At 41.6% G+C, this 25,953-nt stretch overlaps 1 protein-coding gene across 1 annotated transcript in view; it reads right to left on the bottom strand.

Annotated features, from left to right (window-relative positions):
- Window positions 1-1,109: 1,109 nt before the first annotated feature.
- Window positions 1,110-25,953, bottom strand: part of LOC134619990 (voltage-dependent R-type calcium channel subunit alpha-1E) — a 110,797-nt gene continuing 85,953 nt past the window's right edge. The window contains exons 22-48 of the mRNA XM_063465836.1: window positions 25,262-25,506; window positions 24,647-24,758; window positions 23,027-23,156; window positions 22,488-22,547; window positions 22,057-22,163; window positions 21,844-21,855; window positions 21,553-21,649; window positions 19,025-19,185; window positions 18,637-18,774; window positions 17,678-17,879; window positions 17,226-17,390; window positions 16,357-16,467; window positions 16,189-16,269; window positions 15,877-16,062; window positions 15,681-15,772; window positions 14,124-14,292; window positions 13,861-13,988; window positions 9,839-9,935; window positions 8,691-8,796; window positions 8,464-8,571; window positions 8,222-8,322; window positions 6,365-6,471; window positions 6,076-6,241; window positions 5,762-5,890; window positions 5,348-5,495; window positions 4,215-4,396; window positions 1,110-4,072 (exon numbers count right to left, since the gene is read on the bottom strand). Coding sequence (XP_063321906.1) covers window positions 3,509-4,072; window positions 4,215-4,396; window positions 5,348-5,495; window positions 5,762-5,890; window positions 6,076-6,241; window positions 6,365-6,471; window positions 8,222-8,322; window positions 8,464-8,571; window positions 8,691-8,796; window positions 9,839-9,935; window positions 13,861-13,988; window positions 14,124-14,292; window positions 15,681-15,772; window positions 15,877-16,062; window positions 16,189-16,269; window positions 16,357-16,467; window positions 17,226-17,390; window positions 17,678-17,879; window positions 18,637-18,774; window positions 19,025-19,185; window positions 21,553-21,649; window positions 21,844-21,855; window positions 22,057-22,163; window positions 22,488-22,547; window positions 23,027-23,156; window positions 24,647-24,758; window positions 25,262-25,506 — 3,904 coding nt within the window. The 3' untranslated portion in view covers window positions 1,110-3,508. The remainder of the gene's footprint in view (window positions 4,073-4,214; window positions 4,397-5,347; window positions 5,496-5,761; window positions 5,891-6,075; window positions 6,242-6,364; window positions 6,472-8,221; window positions 8,323-8,463; window positions 8,572-8,690; window positions 8,797-9,838; window positions 9,936-13,860; window positions 13,989-14,123; window positions 14,293-15,680; window positions 15,773-15,876; window positions 16,063-16,188; window positions 16,270-16,356; window positions 16,468-17,225; window positions 17,391-17,677; window positions 17,880-18,636; window positions 18,775-19,024; window positions 19,186-21,552; window positions 21,650-21,843; window positions 21,856-22,056; window positions 22,164-22,487; window positions 22,548-23,026; window positions 23,157-24,646; window positions 24,759-25,261; window positions 25,507-25,953) is intronic.

The raw sequence follows: 25,953 nt of genomic DNA on the forward strand, positions 1-25,953 counted from the left end.
AGGTCAAGTTAAAGACCACGCCTTTGAGCTAAATCCTTTCAAGCTGCACATCATGGAAAATGAATCCATCCTAGATAAACAAGCCCACTGCAGTCAGGTGTGACCTTGCGAAGTCTCTTCCGAGAACATGCATAATCTGTTTATCTATTGAAGACGACAGTCTCTACTTAGTTTGCATGTTAATTTGTGAGTAGTTTTGTTCCATTAATGGGTTTCTGCCTTAGAGAAAACAAACAGTAGCTTATTACAGCTAAGCCAATTACTGTTCAGACTGACTGATGCGGTAATGCAAACAAAGATGTTGTGCAGCAAAGTCAGTCAGTTAGATGTCAGTTTATTTTTTAAAAACACCACAAAACTTTATACCTGGAAGAAAATGCGTTTAACAAGTTTCTGTGTTGCATTTCACTGGTAATATTTACAGAAGGCTGAATGCTGCCACTGCTCCTTGATATGTTTGGCAGCATCTAATATCCTCTGATGCTGAAATCCTGTAATAAGTGCTGACTGCTGGTCCAGGAGCAGCAGTATGTTCACCTCGGCAGAGGCATGATGGATTATTGATAAGGTGTCTGAATATCCAGCTCCCAGAATATGCGATATTATAGCAGCAAATATGTTTTATACAACTAATATACAGCGAATGACTCACAAACCCACTGTGAACATAAAAATCAACCTTGATGAGGCTATAAAGGCTGATTTTAGTGAAGCTCATCAAACGTTTTTACCCATTAAAACTGAATGTGACGACTGTGTGAGAGGAGACTGGCTGATGGCTGTTGAGTAGTGGGTCCGAGTCTGCTCACAAAACAAACTCGACATCTCACCTACGTCACTTAAAAGCCCCAGCCTGCTTAATCCTTAACACGTACTTATTTTGGGAATATATGTGAACAACAAAATAGAAACACAAAAAACATGTTTCTCTGGAATTTGAGTAAAAACTAAAAATAGTTAAATGCTTTGCAAATGAAGCACTGACTTGCACTGAAGCACTGTTTCATCTACTGCTCAGGCGTGGGTATTGAAAAACGGAAATTTCAGGCAAAATCTGGATTTTGTGAATGTGTTACTTGTGTAGATGATCACCAACAAGATGGGTCAGTCGAGCTTCCAACTCGTGTATTTTGTTCATTGCACTTTCATGCTCTCTTACAAGAATTGCAGGTATTTCACCGCCATTTAATAACAGTGATGGGAAAAAAGGCATAACGAGAAAGTCATTCAGCAAAGGGTCATACATCCAAACCCAGTGGCCCCAGCTGTCTACTGGATTTAAACCAGCACCTTCTTGCTGGGAGGCAACAGTGCTAATCACTGCCCGATTTGGTTGCATGCAGCCAAATTCTTGGAAGTGATATCACTCAGTGCAGAAAAGTCAGGTGATCTCTTTTTAATTGTCCTTTGTTAAGCTCGTAGACAGACATCATGAATAAAATAAAAATGTAAAGATTGCAATAAATTAAACATGGATTTATTTTGTACAGTTTATACTACATATTTACCAGAAAGCTTCTCTACCTAAGAAATCCAGGCTTTACAGGGAACTCTTTGGGTGAGTTTTCCCCAGGCACAGATTAGGCTCTTCTGTACAGACAGTAAGGTGAAGTCCTAGGCTGCACTGTACATGCTAAGCATGGCCTTATATACTACAGGTAATCTAACTGGTACACTGTATAACTCAAGTCTTGCAGTCAGCACACTTCAAAGGTGGTATTGTTGCTAAATGACACCTTCTCTTCATCGCGGGACTTTATGTTCAGGTCGTCAGCAGGTGACTTTGACCCCTCAGATAGATCCCGTTTTCACATTTCAAACTCAACATATTATAACAACACAACAACACGTGATATAAATATACATCTCATTTAGAGGGAACGACAAATCATCTATAATTTTGGAATGTTGCAGAGGGAACGCCGGGAATAAACATTTCTCTGCTTTGCTCTGTTTCATAATCACATTGTTGGCAAAATGAATCTCAGTTAACATCATGGGCACACTAAAACAAAAAATAATCAGGCGGCTTTAAGACACAGCTCTCTCACCCATCTCTCATTATCGCTGTCACCGTGATCATGCATGTGTAAATTACTAGAACTCTGAAGCTTGGAAAATACTGAAATGCCTGCTTTTTGTTTGTTTTTTACTGACAGAAAGTGATGCGGTGGGAGCGATGTGGCAGTTAACACAGAGACTAACCAAACAGTAGCTTTGATTGCTCTTTTGTTGAAGCATCCATGTTGCATCACATGTATGAAAGACATCAAATTCCCATCACTTTTGTCATTACACGAAAGAAGGCAACACCACCCGAAGAGGACACATCCCCGGCTCTATGTACAGGAGGAACATGGCTTTTGTCACATCTCTAACACATCAGCAGTGGTTAATCAGCACAGACATGTGGAAACTGAACATCCATTTAGCTTCATATGGTAACAACACCCAGGCTATCTGTCCTACGGATGACTGTCCTCATGCCAAGGAGTTTGTGGTCCACAAACGGAGCAGATGGACACGATAGGATCTGTTCAGTTCTGATGTTAGTCATGATCTTACTATGTTGACTGACCCGTAGGGTAAAGAGTCACTTAAAGTCCTTCTGATTTCATTGTAGATCCCGAGTGAGTGTTTTTCTGCAGAGGATTTCAGAATTCAATGGTCCGGTATCCTGAGACAAAACCTCTCTTATTGTGTGATCTGCTCATCATCTTTTTGCACACACACAACCCTTCATATACACTACTGTTGCTTTGACATTGTGGCAAAAAAATAACTCTGTTACAGCTGTTCAGTTCACTAAACACCTGGTACTTGATTTTCTGTATTGATTGATTAATGCCCATGAATCTTGTGGATAATCTGCTGTAAACAGGAACTGTTGGGAATGGCTGGTTGCCCGTTATAAACTGACAAAAAAATCTTTTTGTTTCAATGCACAACAATGCACAGACTAACAGCAACCTCCCCAAATGACCTGAACATGAAACTAAAATACATTCATCTCATTACATGTTTACATGCTACCTCAAGCTTCACTTACAGAAAATGCACTTAAATCAGTGTCTTGGATTCAGCTAGAAGATTTCCACATCTCACCATATTTTGTTCAAATAACACTCAAAACACAAAGTTGCGTGGGAAGGCTTGGCAACATGTGGGTTTGCCCGCAGTGAGCTACTAATGGTATTTTCAGTCTCTGCTGTTTTCGTGATTTGGCAAAAAAAAAATCTCTTTTAAGAGCGCACACACAGAAATTCACATCCGTGTCCACACATGTAGTCTCCTCCAGCTACAACAAACGGACACGAGGACACATGCAGACAGACACCAGCATCCAGATAAACAGCAGTGGGACTGAGTCCTGCTCGTAATGCTACTGGCGCTGAGAACATCGGGTTCTCGGGGCCACTGTGGAGCTAAAGCGTTGTGGTGCCACGTGGGCTGTTCTGAGGTGCCCTGTGCATCCTCCTCATCTTTCTCTCTGTTTTTTTTGTTGTTTTTAGCAGCGATCATCCTCGTCTGTGTCACTTAAAAGCTCGCTGGCGCCAGCTGGACTTGTCTGGCCCAAGTGCTTTCGGAAATGCCCATTAGGGACCTGCCAGGAGTGTCTGAGCTGAGGAGCCGAGCTTATGGCATTGGCCCGACCCAGGCTGGTGGCCACGGCAGTCTCAAAGGTAAGCGTCTCCTGCCTCTCGCTTGCTTCGCCACTGCTTAGGTCCTCGTGGAATGGGAGGTAGGGCTCCGATATGTAACGATGAGGAGAGGGGTGGCTCGGTCCTGAAACGTGAACTCCGGATGACCCCTGGACTGCAGATAAAGGCCTGCTCTCCTTGTCAACCCTCAGTGAGGCCTCTGTGGGGCCAGCAGGAGTGTCCTGAGGCTGGCTCTGTCCCTCATTGGAGGCTGCGGCTGCTGCTGTTGTGGAAGAGGTTTGGGTTCGGCAGACGAGAGGAGAGTAGGAGATGTAAGGCCGTGGGCGAGGGGGAGTCTGGGGCAACTGGCGGCGATTACGAGGAGTACCAGACTCTGAGGCTGAGTGGGCAGGGCTGTCTGATGTGTTCACCTGCAAATAAATCAAGCACAATATTGAGTAAAAGACTTTGCCAGAGAAGGACTGTTGGTTCTCATCCAGCAGTAGAAAACAGATCCTGATCCTATTATATGACAGATCTGCACAGTGGCCGGGTCAGGAAAGACTGAAGCACCTGTTTCTGTAAGGTATGTGTGCGTCCTTCGCTAGGTGAGCGGGACCTTCTCCTTTCACATGAAGGGTCTCGACTCCGCTCCTCAGAGTTGCAGCGCGACACATCAGGGGACAGCAGGTGGCGGCGCTCCTTGGATCGCCCTCTCTCGTGACTAATTGTTTCTTTGTGGTTGATTCTAGGACCTGAGAGTACAAGATTAAAGTGCCTTTGAGTCTGTGGCACCAAGACTTTACAACAGTCTCCCCCTGCATTCAGCCTATGTACATCTATCATGCATGCCCACTCCCCCCCACTGTCACTCAGCACTGGATGCCTGCAGGGCTGTGTTCTCAGCCCCCTGCTGTAGACCCTGTACACACATGACTGTACACCAACACACCCCACCAACGTCATCGTCAAGTACGCCGATGACACCACCGTGGTTGGTCTCATCTCTGATGGAGATGATGAGACAGGGTACAGGGAGAAGGGGGTAGTGCTCAGAAAAGACCTGAAGCTTAACATCCTTAAAACAAAAGAACTCATAATGGACTTCAGGAGGCACAGACAGGTCCTCTAATCGCCATAAATGGAGAATGGGTGGAATCTGTCTCCACCTTCAGGTTTCTGGGCACCCACATCTCCGCTGATCTCACCTGGACCCAGAACACCAACGTCCTGGTAAAGAAGGCCCAACAGCGGCTGCACTTCCTTCACCCAGACCGGGAGCTGCTGCTTCCCTTCTACTACTCCTCAGTGGAGAGCAAGCTCTCCGACTGCCTGGGTGTTGGCAGTGTATATGGCAAATATAGAGATTATATAAATTAGGCATGGAATCAGTATTTTTTTCACTGAGTAACTTATTGAAACAAAGATGTAAATAGAAGAAGAAATGTCAGAAATTCTTTCAGCCTCTAACGAGATGTGGCTGTCGTTTAAGAAGAATTATTTACATATACATTTTATTGCTTTTGTGCTGTGTTGCAGTACAAATATTTGCTCAAAATCACTTAAAAAATGAAAGGGAAATATAAAGAATGAGAGGTGGCTCAAGACTTTTGCACAATAGTCTTTTTTTGACCAGTTTCCCCCCAAAACTTTACTCTGAATCAGAATCAAACCACAGCAGCTGCTTCACGGTTGTAATTAGTGACCTCTGTAGCTCCTCTGTCGGGGCCTGTATGTGGCATCAGGGCTGATCCTCTCCAGAGAGTGCTGTTCCTGCCAGAGACCGTTCACACACTGGTCTCCAATGGTAGAGAAGGAGCGCTTCATCAGCCTACTGTCTGCAGACATCCCAGGCTATATACATGCAAAACAACCAGAAGACGCATTATTTAAGTAACCAGGAATGACACCAGCGAGCACACAAACTCTCTCTGGTGTCTGTAATAGTAATTTAAAATATGCGGGCAAATTGTTTCTATTCACTGCTGTCAAGGAGCAAATACGAGCATATTAAATGCGCCCTGTGTGGATTTTAATAGTTTATTGATTTTTAAAGCACCTACTAATATAAGATTTGTTACTGAATATAGGTTTGAATAAAGGTTATTACTCTTTATTACCTGAGGATCTGCAGCCAGCCTGGGCATGGACGACGCTCTGATAGATGCTGTACGCTGAGGTGATTTCATTAGCGCTGGGTCCTGCCGGGCCTGCTGCATCACTTGGTTATACTCTACTACCTCTGGGACCTGCACAAATACCACAGAGGAGCAGGCTGAATAAACCTTTTTGCTTTTGCTCAGACTCGACATTCAAACATCCAATCAACCGCACTGTCATTCTGCTACGAGACAGTTGCTGAAAGCTGAAAATCAACATTTTCTCAACTTTTATTGGAACAGATGATTTCGATTTCATAACAGCAAGTTGTTACCAGTGTGTGTAAATGATGATGGTGGTGGTGAATGCGGTAGGGGTGGTAGGGTGAATGGTAATCATCTTCATCGTTTTCCTCTTTCTCCTCTCTGGGGCGGGACAGCGGTTGCAGGAACATCTCTTGGGGAGAGATCGGGCTGAGTGCCACAAAACCTCCTCTGGTACTAAGTGGACGCAGAAAAATATCATGGGGCCGTTTGCTTCAACAACCAGAATTTGTATTCTCTGCCATCATAAATAACTGAAAGCTAGTAACTTTTTGAGGAGATTAAAAGTTTAATATTTACAGAGCAGATCCAGCACTATGCCTTAGGAATGAGAGGGATTTGGCATTGCATAGGATTTCTTGTGGAAGAGAGGAAGCATCCATACGCTGGAACATAGGAGCGTGTTTCTATGAGGAGACAAAGAAACATATGGAAACAGGAACAGGTCACTAGGATAAGTATACTAGGGTAAGAAACATGAAAATCAAAGGACCTCCTAACAACACTGCTTATGATACATATGTAAACATATTTAAACAGCTGTTTTATGTGTTTTTATGCGGCTCAGTGCTGTTTTTAAAACATTTTTTGAATGTCTGTGTAGGTTCTCGGTCATTCGGGTCATGATAGGTCGTGATAGTCTTAAGAGCTTGAGTTGAGTTCCAACTGAACTTCTCTTTAGCTTCTTCAAGACATTTTTGTTATGTAATGGCTGTGTGCAGGCAAGAGTGGTAGTAGGAGGACCCAAGGTGCAGACACTCAGAGGCAAAACTTGAACTCAAAACAGCTTTAATGCTGAACTCAAAAGGGTGACAAAACAAGGAATACAAAATAAACTTACTCAGACGGAACACACAGCAAGATAAGGGTAGATCGCGACAATGACAAACTGAAACACAGGGCTTAAATACATAGAGGGAGCAATCAGGGAATGAGTAACAGGAGGGAAACACAGCTGGGGCAAATCAGAACTGACGAGACAAGGAAGCGTAAACTGAACACATTAACATCAGACATGGACCGTCAAAATAAAACAGGAAACATAACACAGACTGACTGGACACAGGGAGACAGCAACTAGAGAACACAGAGACATAAACCATAAGACAGAACTCAAAGAAACCCAGAAATGATAAATAACATAATAAACTCAAAACCCTGGGTCAACGACCCAGGCATCCTAACAGTTTTCACCTCTGATCCAAGAGGCCTCTTCACTTATAAAAACTGATGAAGAGGCCCAGGCATTTAACCTCTGCAGGGTCGTCATTTTGTCATAATCTTCATTTATGGTAAAAAGGTGAAAGTTGCAAAAGGTCCTCGACAGCTGTGAAGCTGCGGGTATAAGTGTGGTTCGTCGTGGTTACTGTTGGAAGGACTGATCTTGTGGCCGTGTTGGCATGGTCCCTGCGAGTGGTTATGTTTTATGGTTCAGATTTTTGTGAAGCTGTATGCAGAGTGCTGTGATAGCACTGGAGTCTTGACCTTCATGTTTCATTTTAGGCCCTTTGCTGTGAAGCATTTCAGTTTTGGGATGTTACTGGATTTTGGTTTCTGTGTTTAAAAGATCAAATAATCTCAAATTAGTTTCTCAAACAGGATAAATTTCCTGTACTCAAACAGTCTCCACAATCACTAGATTTCAATCCAGCAGCGCACCTTTACTGTGCTGTGGAACAAGAGATTCACACCAACTGTGCAAGCCCATCATGTCAATATGGACCAAAATCTCTGAGGAATGTTTGCAGCATCTGGATCTGAAGTGCAACACACTACTGGAATGATGCACCTAATAATAAAGTGACCAGTGAGTGTGTAATGTCTTTGTTGTAACATGTGTTTGCTCTCTTCCTTTCCTGGTTTCCTGCGAGCGTGTGGATGTCTGTTTTGTGCTGAATGTGGACTTTTATTCTGCCTGCCTCACCTCCTGCATTTGGGCCTTTTACTCTGCAAACCACAGCACATGCAATTATATTTTGTCTCGCCCAAGTCTGATTAAGTTAAGTTTTACTTTAATACTGGGCTTGGAGATGACGCACATTTTAATTTAAAAAATAATAACCCTAAGAGACAGCCTAATTTAATATGTAACTATGACAAATTAACATCGGTGGGTGAACGGCGGTTCAGCAAGATGAGCAATTAAAAAAAAAGCACCTGTTCCTCCAGTTGCTGTCGAAGCTTCTTGGCTTTGCTCTGCTTGTAATAGTCCATGATCATCATGGCAGCATAGATCTTACCTATGGTCATGTCACTGGCTGTAAAGGAGAAGGCAGAAAGCAGTGAGACATTATCCATCTCTATCAAACTGAAAACTATTTTACTGAAATAACACCGGTGATGGCTAGTAGTGTAATGCAATATATTTTTTTACTGGTAAGTCATGATGTTGATTTTACCTTTGTGAATTGGAACCAGTAGGTCCAGCGTCTTCTGAGAGAGATGAGGCCAGATCACACTAATCTCCTTCTGCAGATCCAAATCCATCTGATTCCTATCTTCCCCTCCTTCAGATACAAAAATGCCAAAAACACAAAATTAGACATAGAAACCGACCCACATTTAAACTTAAACAAAAAAGGTTTTCCATCAGAATAAATGTACTGTGTGTCTGTTTCTGTCTAACCTCTGGCTATCTTGACTTCAAGGGCAGTGCGGATGAGGGCCATCAGGGTGGAGGTGAAGTGGACCGTCATGTCATCGTCCACAGGCATGTTCATCAGAACTAGTCTCTGTTGACGTCAGCAAAGGTTTCATAGTCAGTCATAATTCACAATACCAGCCAGCAACGGCACAACATGGCACAGTGCAATATGAAACCTGAGTAACGACCAACGGCTGTGACTGCTTCCAGTATCGCTACATGAATTCTGATGCAGGGGTACGTGTACTCAAGCTAATTTTCCAAATATTCCAAATGTTAAAATCAAAACATTGCAGAGATGAACAGTTACGAAAGCCAAAACATCACATTCATTATAAAAAACAACTTTATATCAGTGTTCCTCATTTAGATATCTAATATGGGGATAATTAACGGGAAACCAGTTTCCCTGTAGCTTAGCTTTAAATTTGTTTTAGTTAAATCCACTTTGAATAAGATTACTGTGATCAATACAGGAGGAGAGAAAAGGCAAGTGGATCATTATTTCTTTAAATGAAGACAACATTTGTATTTAATGTCAAAATAAGACCGAAATAAGACAGATAGCCAAAAAAAATATTATTTTACTTGCCCTCTTTTGTCCTTCTATATTTGAAGGTTAAAAAAACATACACATGCAATGGAGCATGCTTGCAGCTTCACTCAAACAGCATGCATAAAGCGCACAAAACAACGAGGCAACAAGAGGCTGTGGCAGGAGGCACATGCAGACAGGTAGATGGAAGAAACAAAAGTATGAACGCCATGAGATCATCTGACAACAGACGCCGGCAGATCCAGCATGTCGATGTTTAACAACTTTCTCATTTACGTCCCCTCTCTGGCTAAATAATCAACAGCAGTAACAATCTGTCTTTCACCCGTCTGAGTTCTCTGCCAAGATGCAAAGCAAACAGGCAAATCATTACTGTAGCGCCAACCATGCCCCAGTGGACACATACACAAACTTAAAACTGCTTTAACAAGCAATACTGCATCATATGATCGACACACAAAAAAAAATGCTTTGCCTTTTTCAGTGTGGGACATACAAAATGATGTTTTACAGAGCTCATCTCTGCTGATTGAAATATGAAGGTGGTGCCTGTTAGTCTTGGTGTTCAGTCTACCTTATATGCCACCTTGGAGGGGCATTTCTTGCCCAGGCCTAGAGGTGGTGACATGTTGGTCAACATCTCATACATGTCAGTGTAATGGATACGACCACTGGGGGCGCCAGGTAGCCATGAAGAATGAAGGAATGACGAAAAGAGAGGAAAGGGAAGGGAAATGAAGTGGACAATGTTGGAGGTGGAGGAGAAATTGAAAGACGATGGAGGTGTAGGGGAAGTGCAGTCCCAAGGGATGGTGGAGGAAAAAGAGCACGGGAGGGCGTGAGGGGTAAAAAAGAGGAACAAGAATAGAGGAGATACAAGAGAAAGGATTATTCCAAGGCACTCACACACGAGGAGACTAAAGCAGGAGAAATAAAACAGGTTGTTTTCTTTCTATGCTGCCAACAGGGCATAGAAATCTGGGAAAGGAGAAAACCTTGGACAGGGTGAGAAAAGGAATGACAGCCTTGCTGGATCTGGTGTAAATATTAAATACTTACATTGGGTTGTGCTGTGTGGGAGTGGGGAAGAATGACAAACATCTTTAAACCAGATCCAAAAGGTAGAAAGACACAGGACTCCCTCAAATTGGTCAATTATTGTATCAAAATTAGACTCGAAGCCATCACAGAGAGGTTTTAGTGTAATTAAAGTGTATCTACTGATTTACAGCTGTGTGGAAATTGAGGAACGTCATGTGCCTTAGTACCCTAAGACTGAATTATTGTCATTCTTTGACCCGATTAACACGCCCCTAACGATCAAGCGGCGGGGAGGGGGGTCACAGTTGGTGAAGGGAAGGAAAGGCAGGAAAAGAGGAAGTCAGGAAGGATCCAACATCAAAGAGGCAGAGGGGAGGTTTGTTGATATGGGGGAACCAAACCTTGCAAGCCACCCTGTGGGGGCAGTTCTTTCCAAAGCCCAGGGGAGGTGAGATAGTGCGTACAACTTTGTACATCTCCTTATAGTGGATCCTACCACTGGGAAAAACATACAAGTTTTCAGTCATGGTGTAATTACAGACTCACACTATAGTGCACAATAAGGGCGAATGAGGCGCTGTCCTCTAACCCAGCAGTTTTAGAAATTGCAACAATAAACTGGTGGTGAATAAATCACACACAAATAATGGCAACTGATTCTTAATCGTCTGATTTTTAAACAAAGCAATAATACTTCCAGCAGGCACAGGGTCACTCTCACATTTCCCAAGTCCTGAAAAAAGAGAGTTGGTTATTTTTTGCTTTGCTAAACCCACTGTGGTCGCTGCAAGTCTAACATGTAACAGATATCACAGGATGATTATAACAGATATACCAGGATCGATAGGTGGATGGATATTTTTGTAGATGCAGTTTATTGGAGATGGTTGAACCTCTGTATAATTCTGCCTCTCTAAGATGCCTGTGAAGTCCTCGTAGTCTAAGGAGCTTGGAAAGAAAAGCATCTGGACTTCTTTAGGTTGCTTGAAGATGTTTCACCTCTCATCCGAGAAGCTTCTTCAGTTCTAGGGTCAAATGGTGGAGAGTCCCAGATTTAAACCCTGTGGGAGTGTCCCCCCCCCCCCCAAAAGGGACAATAGACCTCCTAAATGATCCTCTACCTAATCACACGAGCCAAGGTGTGAAGAAGGGTGTAGGTCACAATCAACCGAAGTTTCTGCTCGTGTGATAAAGAAGAAGTAAAGAAGTCCAAACACTTTCCTTCCAAGCTCCTTAGACTCTCTGAGATCCATTTTTAGACCCAATAATGTATTTGACCTGTTACTAACTAACCCAGCAATTAGTTGCTAAACATTCCCCCAGCTGTTTCTTTTTAGTAACACTTACTTTTCCAGCTGTTTTTGCTCACCGTGTTGCTGTTATAAAATCCAAAATGAGCTCATCATTTTCATTAAATAATGACATTTTATGTGTTTTATTGTAAATAAAATATGGGTATATGAGACTCACAAACCATTGGATTTTGTTATTATTTACATTTCACGCAGCATTTCAGGTTTTGGAATTGGGGTTGTGTAATCATAACGTGCCATCTTCTAATCATGGATCCTATCCAGACATGTTTGAAAAAAAAAAATCTGGTTTGAATCTTAGAAATGAGACGTATCAGACAAAAGATATTCAATCCATTAATATCCAAATATGTTTATTGTTCGCACGTTTAAGGTGTCTCCTATGTATAAGGCCATTCTCTAAGTCAGTACGATTCATGTGTTACATTTCTGTATCATACTTGTGAAGGTTGTAAGTTGCTGCTAATTTGGATGGTGAATTTTTCACCATTTTTCAGGACTGCAGAGAAACTTTCTTCTCCTCTTGTCTAATAACAGGCATTACCAGTGATGACGGCGTTACTTGTAACGGCGTTACTAGTAACGGCGTTACTAACGGCGTTACTTTTTTCAGTAACTAGTAATCTAACTAATTACTATTTCTATCGTTACAACGCCGTTACCGTTACCAACAAGAAAATGCGTTGTGGTCACGTTACTATTTTTCAACAAACAGACAGTTGAAGCTGTGTTCAGCTTACCGCACATAAGTAATCTGGGCGCTACAGCTTTTTGGCAAAACACCTGGAGCTCAGGGGGCAAAACAATCGCATGAGTGCTGCTGTTTGACTGAGGAAGAATAAAATAGTCGTGGTAAGCCAATCACATGACCACTTCAAGATGACAAAGCAACAAGGTGATATATAGCAGTTTATAAATTGTGTCGATAGGCCACGTAAAACCAGAGTCATGATAAACAAGATATATACGCCGTGTTTTTTCCTCAATAGTTTCGTCACGTTTACTGTCTAAGGACAGCGCAGCAAGCACTCTCTGCTTATGAGCAAAAAAATAAAACAAACAAAAACAGCCCGTTTGTGTTGGTGGAAAAATTCACCATGTCGACCAATCAAAAAAATGATATGGTAACCTGACATTTGGTTGTTTAGGAAGAGGGGGAAGATTTAGGCGTGACGGCGAGAGAGAGAGAGAGAGAGAGAGAGACAGCAGAAAAAGAGAGAGAGCGAGTTTTGAGATGTGAGAGATTTGTGATGTTTAGCATGTTTGGAGTGTGTAGTTGTGTTGTCTTGTGTAGTTAGTGTGTAGTGTTGTGGATCGTTTTGTGTTGTGTGTCAGAAACAAATAATTTGTGTGACATCTTATTGAATGCAAACAGCTGATTTTATGTAAATAGTTTGAAATGGTTATTTTTAAAAAAGGGTAAAAGGTAAATGGCTGCAAATAACTTTGTTGTTTGTAAAACTTGTACATAAGATTTTAAAACTGACAATTTATATTTGCATTTAAAGTTATGAAATATGATTCAATAAACATGTTTGTGGTTGTTACAGTAAAAAATATAACTTTTTCTACTCTGATTTTATGTTTTTGTCTGATTTTAGATCAATTGTGTTAATACAGAATGTCAAAATGAAAACATAACTGTAGATTCAGACACGTGAGGTTGTGCTGAAAAGGATGATACCAAACAAGACAAAGTAAATAGTTTTTAAAGGTGAAATGTAGAGGAAACATCAAAAGTAGTTAAAATGGCCAATTATACCCTGGACCCCAGAGGGTTTTTTTTAAAGTACCACAATAGTTACTACTTCAAGTAATTAATTACTTTTAGAATCTTGTAAGTCAGTTACTTTTTTGAAGAAGTAACTAGTAACTAGAATTAATTACTTTTTCAAAGTAACTTGCCCAACACTGGGCATTACTCCTCACAGGGAATATTCATGAGCATTACCAGAGAGCTGATGTTTTGATGAGGTGAGCACTTGAAATGAAATCTCACTATTCCCTTAAAGTAAAAATATGTGAACGTGCTCTTTTAAAAGTGTCAGAGACCAGTTCATGTATTTTCACAAGTTGGTCTTTGCCTTTAAAGGTTCTGGGTGGTGTAGTGGTGTACCAAAGTCGATGACAAGGTCGAGGAAGCTGTATTATATCACAGGTTTTCACATCATATCATAATCATAATACCACTAGTAGTTCAACTTTTGTGTGTAAACTGGAGTAAAGACTCAAGGATACTGACCAGGCAGCTCGATCGTACTCCCCCCAGATTCGAACAAACTCATCTAGGTGGTGGGGACCCAGGATGGACGAGTCCCGGGTGAGATATTCAAAATTATCCATGATTACAGCCACAAACAGATTCAGCATCTGAATGGAAGGCAAGACATGGAGAAAGCACAAGCTACATATAAATGTGCCAAACGTGCTGTGGGGAAAATTATGATTATTCTTGTTGCAAATAAATAAAGGGATTAGCAATGGCTAAGATTTTTTTTCTCTTACCAGGAAGGAGCTAAAAAAGATGAATGAAACAAAGTAGAAATAGGCAAAGTCGGAACCACAGCCCCCTTCCGGGTCTGTCGAATCTGCTTGGAGCAATGGGTCCGTTTCACACTTCTGTCCTCCCAGACAAGACAACATGATCTCCTGCCACGACTCCCCAGTAGCACTCCTGGATGCAAACATTAAACGACACCAGGGGGAGGAGTAGTTGTCAGGACTCACACTGTCCAGGTCACAGTTTATTCACAGTTATGCCTGCCATGTGGAGGGTGCAACCAGAGTAAGACTTGCAGCTCCATTTCAGAAACAGCTTTTAGATGCAAGATTTAGTTGTTTAGTGGATAATACTGAACACTGCAGCCACACACACCCTGTCCAATGAACGTGCACGGTAAACTTCTGGACAACCAGCTGATCACCACAACTATCTGGGGCAAAAAAACTGAGTGCAGTTAGTGGGCAAGCACAGATTTGTCCTTACTATAAAGAGGATGTCGTCCTAATTTTACTGTAATGTGACGGAAATAATGCTAATGCTTTATACAGTTGTTTCTTTTGCACTGTGTAATGTTTCTAAATGTTGCACTAAATAATTAATAGACTAAAACCTTGACATGTTCTGAATGTATGAGTCAATGACCCAGTTTCAGCTTTAAATGCCCAGTTTTCGTTGATGTTTTTTTGTTTGCTCATGTTTCCTTTGGTGTCCTAGTTTCTTGTCCCCAGCTTCTCCTGAGACATTTTTGTGTGTTCTGTTGTAAATAACATATAGATGAGATTTTCAAACCTTTGCATTTTGTTCTTATTTACTTTTTACACAGGATTACAGTTTTTTACCTCTCTGTCTCCCCAGCTGTGTCCCTGTTTAGCTCTGTGAAGCTGGCATGTCTTAGTCCTGGACTCCTGGTGTTTTTTACTTCCTGTTTTATTTTGACAGTCCATTGTCCTGTGTGTTATGTTTTGCTTTCCCTTTAGTCTATTATTAGTATCAGCTGTGTTCCCACCTGTTGCCTGTCCCTTCATTCACGTGTGTGTCTATTGTCTCAGTTTCCTGTATGTGCCGTGTGGTCCATGGTTCTTAGTTTCTGCTTATCCAGAATTATTTTGTCTACTTCAGTAGTAAAGCTGCCTCGGAGTTTTACTTTCTGAGTTTCTCCTGCATTTGGGTCCTACCTTACCTGCCACACAGTCATCCTTGAGATTTATGACACATGAGAACAATGTTGAACTCCACCATGAGACACCAACACAACTCAATCACTCAACGCTTTCTTCCAGACATCTGTTTAGACTAATCTGTTAAAACTCTCAAAGTGTCTGCCAAGCAACTTGATGACGAGGTAAGTAGTTCAGTGCACTTGACACAGGGTAGCCCCAGGGACACTTGGGCAGTAAAGCTCTTCGCTACTGTAATCTCGCGACATAATTCAGACTACAATAGAGAAACTTATTTAGCAGCCAAACTGGAGTGCTGTTAACTGAACCCACATTTTTAGATTACATAGCTTTCAATAGTGCATCTATTTTAATCAGGTTGCAGGTACTGAAGTGTCCTACCTGAATAGCAGCATCAGAGCACCAGAGAAGGATTTAAAGTTGTTGTGCTGGTTAATGTGCGTCTCCTCGTTCAACTTAATGTTCCCAAAAACCTGATTGACACACACAAACAGGCAAAAGAGGACAAACTTACTGTTACTCTGAAGGATTTATTTCACCATAAAAAATACACTTAGGATGCAGGGGGACTTCTCACCTGCATGCCAATGATGGCATAGATGAAGAAGAGCATGGCAATGAGCAGGCAGACGTAGGGCAAAGCCTTAAAGGACTGAACAAAGGTCCACAACAGAATACGGATGGTGTAGCCTTGTCTTAGCAGTTTAATCAGACGGGCTGCTCGGAACAGCTTCAAGAAACTCATGTTGATCGTATCAACAAACTGGCAGAGAGACACAAGACGGGAGAAGTGGAATACTGTGACGGCATATTCTTTTATGAACTCTGCAAAGACATGATTTTGCAATTTTCTGAAACAGAGGAACATTTAATAGTGCTTTTTTTTTACCTGCAGGTCTACCACAATCTCAGTGATGCTGCCCAAAACGGTGATGAAGTCAAAAATGTTCCACGTGTCTCGAAAGTAGTTCTGTTGAAACAGGAAAGCTGTTCTGAGTCATTTCCAAAGACTTGTTGAATTCACTCTAAGGCTTTGCGTGTTTTTGTCTCCTCTCACCAGAAAGCCAAAGGCCAAGATCTTAAGGATGCACTCAACAGAGAAGAGAACAGTGAAAGCCGTGTTCAGGTGCTTCAGCACAGCCTCGTACGCCGGCGGGGCAGAGTAATACTGAAAACACAAAAGCGGCACATGTAAATATAAAGTGATCTTTATTATGAGGAAACTAAAGAAGTGGATCATTTTGCAGCCTGTTCACTGCGCATCAACCTCCTCTCTGATGTGTGTGAACTTTAGCCATGCACTCTGTAGATCTGCAGGTTGATGGAAGATTCCTCCAGACCCATAAATAGTGCCTCTGTCTCTGCACCTCTCGTCTGTCGCACTATAAAAGGAGTCATTCCTCTAGGGGCGGCGGCCACAGTTAATGAGGTCATGCTAAATAGCAGCGCACGGACATTATAGATCAATATTTAATACAGGCTGAGTCACTGAGCGCCTGTCTGTCTGAACAACCAGCACAGCCCCAGAAGAGGCCAGATCAGAAAATAAATACTGCTAAAACATCAGCAGATCCAAACGCAAACATCACAGCGTGTTCAGGCGGCGCCGAGAGACGAGCACATCCTTTATTTTACTGCAGAGTGACGCACCTCGGCTTATTTTAAACCCAAAGTGTTAACAGTCGCACTTTCATCACAGAATATGTTGCTGAGAAGTGATGCAAGGTGTGCTTTCCTATTAACAAACGGATGTGTGGAAAATAACACAACAGACTAAGTAGTCACTGCAGAGAAAGGAAAGACGTGATGCAGATAATAGCTCTTCTGCTTTCATTTATCACTAATCTAATGTTCTGCTCTCATTAAAAAATGCAAAATTTAATAAGTTCTCTGATTTCTTTCCTGTCGTTTCCTCCTTTTCCTCACCTTCATCATCAGCACGATAGTGTTGAGCGCAATCATGGCCAGGACGGTGTACTCGAATGAAGGCGACACAACGAAATGCCACAAACGGTACTGGAACGTGTGCCGATTCTGCGGCATGTATCGGGTCAGGGGCTTGGCGCTGATGGCAAAGTCTATGCATGCCCTCTGAAATACAGAGAGAATGACAGTTAAAACACGGCAGTAAGCACAAAGAATCAGCTGTGCCGTAAAATAAATGTGAGGAAATTCTGATTAGACAAAAGCAAAAGACTCGCTGATTCTAAGAGAACAATTGTGTACTGTATTTTTGATTGATGGGGCTATTCCATGTCTGATCTTCAACATTACTGACTGCCAAGAAGAGCTGCGAGCAGCATCCTAACGAGCATGTTAAATTTCACTAGATTGTACCAATACTGATTCCTGCATGTCTTCTTGCTGCATGTCATCACCTCATTCTTCTCCAGGCTGCACTCCTCCATCATCTTATCTCCCTGCTCCTGGAAGGTGATGATGATGAGAGCCACAAAAATGTTGACGAAAAAGAACGGGAAGACGACAAAGTAGATGACGTAGAAGATCGACATCTCCATCCTGTTGCCGTGGCTCGGACCTCTGTCCTCTTCTGTCACATCCACAGAGTGCTGCAGAACCCTGCGAAAGCAGCGGTGCAATGCTAAACCAATGCTGATATAGATGCTAATCAAACCATGACCAACAAGAACCAAACAGCCTTTATATCAGCCTTCATATCGGTCCCCCAAAACCTAAGACGGTGTGTGGAGGGAATTTTGAAGAAGCTCCAGCAACGCCTGTAGTGTAAAGAGCGACACGTTTCGTCATCGGTGATGCCCCTGATGAAGGCTGCAGACCAAAATGCCGCTCAAGCAAAAACAACAAAGTCTAGAAGCGCTGCTGGAGCTTCAGCCTTCTTCTCCGAGCTTCTTGGAAGTAGGTGAAGTTGTGCCAGAAAGCTTTACTCTGTGCAGGAAATGTTCTCTTTCTGAACTGTTACCCTTTGAGAACATTATTAGATCATGTGTTACAGCAGCTTTTTCTTCTGAAATTGTTTTTAAGAATTTGTTCGCCAGGATGGAGAGCAAATACCAATTTCCCAACTGGCTGAGGAAATCATTTCCAAAGGTTTATTTCCTGGCAACTGCCAATTAAGAAGGGCCGGGATAGTGCAAACCCACGAGCCCCGTTTAATCTGTAGCCTTGTGTGAGATTAAAAAATGGCAATATAGTTCTTGAATGAATCACATCTAATAAATTTCCTTCATGAAAGGTCATACTGGAACCAGAGGACAAGCCAGATGTTAAATTGTTATAAATGCACATAAAATTAAACAAGGCTCCAATGAAAGAAAGCTGAAATTGGCATGAATATTTCTATCTAAACTTAACTCACTGAGGCCATCCCTCTCCAGTGGAAACCGTGAAGAGAGTAAGGAGAGCCCAGATGACGTTGTCGTAGTGAAATTCATGCCTCTTCCACTCTCTTCTCTTCACCTCTTTCTTGTCTTTCCCGTAGTCAATATAGTAACCCCTGAAGGAAAATACAACCAAACACAACCATCATGATGAGGTTGTTTTTGTCATTGTCGTCACTGGTCTTGTTTTCCCTTCATCCCCTGCTTCACCTCCCACCCTCAGCCTCAACTTCAACCACACCCAACTCAACACACAGACGTTCATACCATCACGCTTACATATTTAGGTTTATTAACCGCATTCTCCTCAAATATTTTCAAGTTAGAATTAAATATATAAAATTTAGAGATATAAGAGAGCATTACTGGCAGTCTTTCTCTGTGTCCTTCGAACTATCGGTGCAGTAGAAAAACTTCCCCTTGAAGAGTTGAACAGCGATGACGGCAAAGATGAACATAAAAAGCTTGTAGACGATTAAGATGTTGAAGACGTTCTTTAGAGACGTCACTACGCAGTCAAACACCGCCTGGAAGAGAGGAACACATGTAGAAAGCCTTACATTCAGATACTAATCAACCATGGGCAGTCCCCGCTTCTTTATATTTTGCTTCCAGGAAGCCAGACCACCTTGCTAATTTTACAGTGGTCCTGAGCAATACTTCTCCAGGCTTTCTGACGGTATCAACAGCAGATTTGGAGATCTGATCCCTTAGAACGGGTCTCCATGCTTCAGTGCTCACAGTTTGCTGCTCATGTCTGTGAAGGTTCTCAGTCATCCAGGTCATCGTAGTCTAAGGAGCTTGGAAAGAAGCTTCTCGGATGAGAGGTGAAACGTCTTCAAGCAACCTAAAGAAGTCCAGACGCTTTTCTTTCCAAGCTCCTTAGACTACGAGGACTTCACAGGCATCTTAGAGAGGCAGAATTATACAGAGGTTCAACCATCTCCAATAAACTGCATCTACAAATGTGGAAAATTTTCAAAATATCCATCCACCTATCGATCCTGGTATATCTGCTCATGGTTTATTACTCTTGTCTGTCTGTTCATTTTGTTTACAAACAGTTATAAGAAAAACACAGAACAGACACTCATATGCAATGTTCCCTCTAATTTCTCATGTGTCAGAGCAAAAACACAAACTCCCTGAGCGGTCCCTGTTACCACTGTGAGCGACAGCAGACGTGTGCACTGTGGTCACGCCAGCATCCAATCCATCCAAGTTTCATGGTTTATTAAAATAATCAAATTACAGCATTTACATTTATGTTAGACTACTTTTAATTAACTGCTTTAGCCCACTTACAATGAAAAAAAAATCTTGTTCATGACCTGTGTAGTATGTTAACACTATTGGAAGTAAAAATAACTTGAACTCCAATTTTGAAAACACAACTTTCTTTTTATTTTTTATAAAGCCCTGCGTGAAGCTCCTGCTGTGCACTATAAGAGAGTCCTGTAACTCTTTGTCTGCAAAATACAGTATATAATGACCAATGTTGGGCAGGCCATTTTGAAAAAGTAATTAATTATAGTTACTAGTTACTTCTTCAAAAAAGTAACTGAATTTTGCAAACAACAAAGTTATTTGCAGCTATTTATCTAAAAATGCAGCCAATGCGTTTTTTAAAATAACCATTTCAAACTTTTTACAGAACAATCAGCTGTTCTGCATCAAATAAGATGCCACACAAATTATTTGTGCCACTCCAAAAAATAATTCCTGTCCACTGTAAGATAAAGGAGCCTGATACCTGCAGGCCTGACAGCAGGAGGTGTATCCACCTGTTTTTAACCTGGAGACAGTAATTACATTGTAATCTGCCTTTAGTAGCTTTTTGGCAGCAATTGTGACATTCAGCAGTCACCTCATTGTTCTGACACACACAACAAAACTATCTACTACAGAACACACTAACTTTATACTCCAATCACGCTAAACGTCACAAATCTCTAACGTCTCAAAACTCTCTCTCTTTCGCTCTCTCGCTGCCGTCACTCCTAAAACTTCCCCCTCTTCCTAAACAACCAAATGCCACGTTGCCATGTCATTTTTTGATTGGTTGACATGGGATATTTTTCCACCAATAGGAAAGGGTGTTTTTTTTTTTTTTTTTTTTTAACTCACAGGCAGAGCGCTTTCGAGCGCTTTCCTAAGAAAATCGCAGTTTTTACCATTTCTTCCCGTGGTAAAAATAAACAACGACACTATTCAGGAAAAAAACATAATAAAAAACATAATGAATAATAACTCTGGTTTTATAAAAGCTGGTATATAGTTTGAAGTCCACACTTTTCCCGTCAATTTTTCCGTCTGTCCTGCTCACATCTCCACTGGTTGTACACCTTGTCATTAGCGTGTCTTCACTCCACATTGGCCACGCCGCTTTGCCAGTTAAAACACTGGTGGCGGCACATAAGGACGCTGTCACAGCCTGTCAGCAGCGTTGATTAGCTGCGTAATACTAATGTGAATTGCATTATAAGGCTGGAGCAGCCAGTCACCGGTCACTTACTGACTCACACTGCAAAACAACACAGAATGTTACGTATTTATTTTAATTTCAATTCTGGTTGAGTTTTTTTGTGTGCAGCGCAGATTTTCTGTGCGCAGTGACCGTGTCAGTAGTGCGCAATTGCGCACGCGCGCAGCTTTGAGGGAACATTGCATATGTAACCTGTTGTAGTACATAGCTAATGCAGGCATAAAAGTTCTCCGTGTTATTGTCGGGTCTTACCAACCGACGTAACTGTTGTTGGGATTTAGTGCTACATGAATATAAAACTGAGTATAACTTTAAACTCTTAAAATCTTTTTTTTTTTTTTTATAATGAACTGCCTCATCGAAACCAAAACGGACAAATAAGCCAACTATAGTCAAAAGCATTTCGCACCTTTAGTTTAGGAAGCCTCTTGATAGTCTTCAGTGGTCTGAGGACGCGCAGCACCCTCAGAGATTTGATGGTTTTGATATCCCGTCCTTTGTTATTTCTGTACAGAAACACACAGCGTGAACATCCGTGAATGTCCCATTTTTGCCTCTTCTTATTCGCAGAACTGTTTTTTTCCCACCTTTAACCCACTGTCACTACATGTATAACATAATTTGACATTCTGCAGAAATTTAAATGACTACATTTAAAGTTAGTATTTTTCATAAGAGAGGACTTTTCTTAGTCTTTTACCCCATCACATTGCTGCTGGTCAATCCCACAGAGGCATCATCCACAGACAGTTAAAGCAGGAGAGAGGGACATTTATAACAACAGTTACAAACCCAGAAAGGAAATGGAACAGACTGTGATGCAAAAGATAACTTACAGTTGATTTAGAGACACTTGCGTGTTAAGACATATGATTAGCTCATGAGAGTAATACAAATAAATCACGTGACTGACGTGAGGGCGAAGGCCACCAGCGCTCCCACCACTACGACGAAGTCGAGCATGTTCCACAGGTCTCTGAAGTAGGAGCCATCATGGAGGATCAGACCCTGATCAATCATCTGGAGACAGCACAGAGCCACGTGGTGAGTTAGAGGTGATAATGAGTCAGCGAGGAAAGATTACAGCCCTCAACTTGCTGCAATAAATTCATGTTTGTTACTTCAAGGCTAAAACACAGCAGAGGGTCCTAACATAAAAACCGCTTACTTCAACTTCTTTGGTAGTCAGATATGTTTTCATAAGAAACTGTTTTTCTGTGTTTGTTCTGTGATCTGTTACTGAACTCATCTGGCTAAACCACAAGATGTCTTTGAATTTAAATCCATTAGATACATTTACATGATTCAGCTCCATTTCTTTGACATTTTTACATAATAACTCACCTTTATTATCATTTCAAATGTGAAGACTCCAGTGAACACGTAGTCAAAATAGCGCAGAACCTGTAAAGTCACAGCCAGAGGTGCTTTAGAAATGTCAGAGATGACACACAAAGGGCGCAGAAAACAATGAGCGAAAACGATTTCACAATGTTTTTTCTTTCATATGCTTCCTGATAGCCGCTTAGCAGAAAAAAGTCCCCTCAAATTACATTAATACAGCACAGGATTAGCCCCGCTCCTCCAGTGAATAACCAGGCTCAGTGTGTTTCAGACCTCATTTGCCACACTCATCAGATATAATTGCCCCCCCATCAAGCGGCCTTTTGCAAAACAGTTTAAGGATTTTTTCCCCTTCTGTTCTTAATGATATTTAATCTGCTTACCTGAGGGGAGCTGAGAAACCCACAGTGCTGATAAAGCGTGATTGAACTCATATCTCAGGATGAGAGTGATTAAAAAAGCAGAAAGACTGGATCCTCCACTGAGACAATCGTGTAACACCTGCCTCAGACAGGTGATTCATTAGTGTGAACACAAACCTTATTCCAGTGCGACGAGGTGGCTACAGGGTCCTCAGCAGCCAGTGCTATACTACTGGCAGCAATGACCAGAAGGATGGACATCTCAAAGTACCTGAGGTTCACCACATAATGACACGCTCGACGCACACTGGAGAGAGCAGAGTGGAGACCACGTAAGGCACAGATTGGTACCCTATTTACAAAGAAGAAGACTATACATTTAGCCACAGTTTATAAACTTATATGCAAGGATTACAAATTCATATGAAAATGGAGAATTTTAAAAAAAATCAACATTTTATTTTCTTTTTGTTCATTTCAAACAAATATCCCATTCGGTTCCAACTTCTCCTTATGTCACCAAGCTGCGCTGTTTCAGACTGAAAGCTACCAGCAACTAAATAAAAGATAAATTAAGAGGATTTACAGAGTCGTGACAAATCCTAGAAACATTTCTGTTGAGTGCCTGATCATCTTTATCAGAACACAAGAGTGAGAGCTGCAGCTTCTTCCTCAATTTGCTGTCTGCGACATCTCACAGTTAGAAGACGCTCTGAAAGGCGTCTCTGAAGAAATGTTACTGACTGTCATTTCATGACGATGCATAACATGTCACAGAGCCTTTTAATTTATGAACTCTGAAAATCTGCTGCTGATCTCAGTAAATGCCACAGGTTTGCTTCCTTCACTGTTTGGAGATTTCCATATGTGACTATTAAAGGGTGACACACTGCAGAGCGTTGTGTTAGGAACAGTTGCACAGGAATATTTACTTCTAACTGACAGCATTTTGTGTTGTTGCATTTTAAGATGATTTCATATTAAATATTGAACTTAAGTGGCACAGGTAACGAAACAAACAGCTTAGTGGAAAGTGGATTTAACCCTTTAAAGCCTGAACCATGAAATAATTTAGAGAAAATGTTAATTTGCATATATGATTTTAATTGTGTATCATATTGTTGGCATTTTTGCAATTTTTAGTTTTGCTTATTTTACTTTTTGTCCAAAAAAACAACAACATAAAAATCAAATATGTACTAAAACTCATGAATCAAATACGATACACTTGGCTTTAAAGGGTTAAATCCAAGTGTATCGCTACATTTGACTGGACCACCAGTTTTTGCAAAATGTCATGAATTATTCTACTCATGCTACTCTGACAGCAATCATGTGTTTCTCACATTCACAGCCTGAATACATGAATATTCTGCAGCTGCTAGCTGTTTAATTTAATGATTTGTTTGCTTTTAAAGACAGAAACCTCTAAAAACAAGCCCCTTGGTCTTCATTTAAGACTGAGAAAATGCCAGATGTATAAAACCACTGACACTTAAAGCCATTTTAAACTACTTATTTCTCCATTTAATTATTGGCTTTTGGGTTTACAAGGTGCACTTGAATGCACCGTTAATTTTACAAAGTATTTTGAGAGTTGGCTGCTTGAAATCCAATGGGCTCAAGCCCAGCTAATCCAGGCATTACTTACTGTGAGGTTGTCTGGCAACTAGAGGAGACTCTGAAACACGAGAGTGCAATTGACCTTCTAATCAAACTCTCTGCAATCCTACAGCACTATTATTCCCCTATCACACAGACATTATAAAATAGTCCATGTAAGAGACAGCAACTTACGGGTTGTCAGGTTTGAAGATGAACATACTGTCTGGGATCACAGAGTTGGCCGGCTTCGTCTCTTCTGATTCCTCCTTCTCTGACTTACACTGTTCAGGGTCCTTACTGTTGACTGCAGGAGGTCAGGAGAAGGAGATTCTGTTTTTATCACAGTCTGCCCACTAGGACAGCATTATCCTCAGAAAGCCAGCCTAAAAACTGAAAGCTCAGTTTTCTGTGGGGATTTTTAACCAGAAAAATCCAGCGAGAGGTGATGAAGTCTAGCGGCGTTAAGCTGTGAACTGTGGGGCCTGGCTTAGGTGATGACATGACTCACTGTTTCCTAGAATGCTTTATCTCTGGAGGCTACAATGTAAATTAAGTGTAATAGATATGAGATCAAGCACGTCCCTATAACTGCATCCTTACTCAGAGCATTGCTAGAACATTTCAAAAATGCTTTTTTGAGTTTATAATAGCTGCAGATCATCCACCTGTGAGAATGGAAACCAGTCCCACGTAAACGATCACTGATGAGCTTTCAGACAAAGCTGCAAATACGAGCAGCCTCGTCACAAGTCATTAGAGAAAACAAGAAATTACCTGAAAATCACAAATCTACATTTGGTCCATTACCTTTGATTGTGGAGAGCTCGAGAGATGAATGCACATTGGGCACTTCGATGATCACACTGGAGCTTAGCTGAGATTTATCCCGTTCCTGCTGCATCTCTGTTTCTTCTTTGTTGTCCTCTGGGACAGCAGGCGCAGGCGGCTCTGAAGGCCGAGGAGGTTCTTCTTGCTTCTGGGGACACTGATCACCAGTGTGGCTCTGGTTATCTGCTGGAGCGTTGTCCCCTTCTGCACTCTTATCACTGAGTCTGGAGATGCAGAGAGGAACACGTTACCAGACAGATGTGAGCAGCAGCTGTCCTGCTGTGACACGCTCGCAGCAGGACAGCTGCTGCTGGGTAGCGAATCTATCGACTCCAAAGCTGGAGAAGAAATTAAAGTTTGAGTATAAAAGACATAAGAAGAGATTAGAGTAGTACTCTTAAAAGACAAGTTCAGTCACTGGTCACACAAATGAGAGTTATGATAGCACAATACAAATAAAGACTTAAAGGAAACATACTGAGATCAATTAAAACAGCAGTTTAAAGCCAAGTATGAAATGTTGGCCTCGGTCCTTTCAACATCTCTGACGTGGCATGAAATGACCAAAAACCATGACAGATTAGATTGTCTCTTGCGTCTTGTTTGCCAGATCGTTTGTCAGCTTTGCTGACATGAATGGAGAATAGGGAGATAATTTTATGTACAGGTGC

This window comes from Pelmatolapia mariae, linkage group LG23, assembly GCF_036321145.2.
Source record: "Pelmatolapia mariae isolate MD_Pm_ZW linkage group LG23, Pm_UMD_F_2, whole genome shotgun sequence".
In the NCBI taxonomy this organism is placed as follows: domain Eukaryota; kingdom Metazoa; phylum Chordata; class Actinopteri; order Cichliformes; family Cichlidae; genus Pelmatolapia; species Pelmatolapia mariae.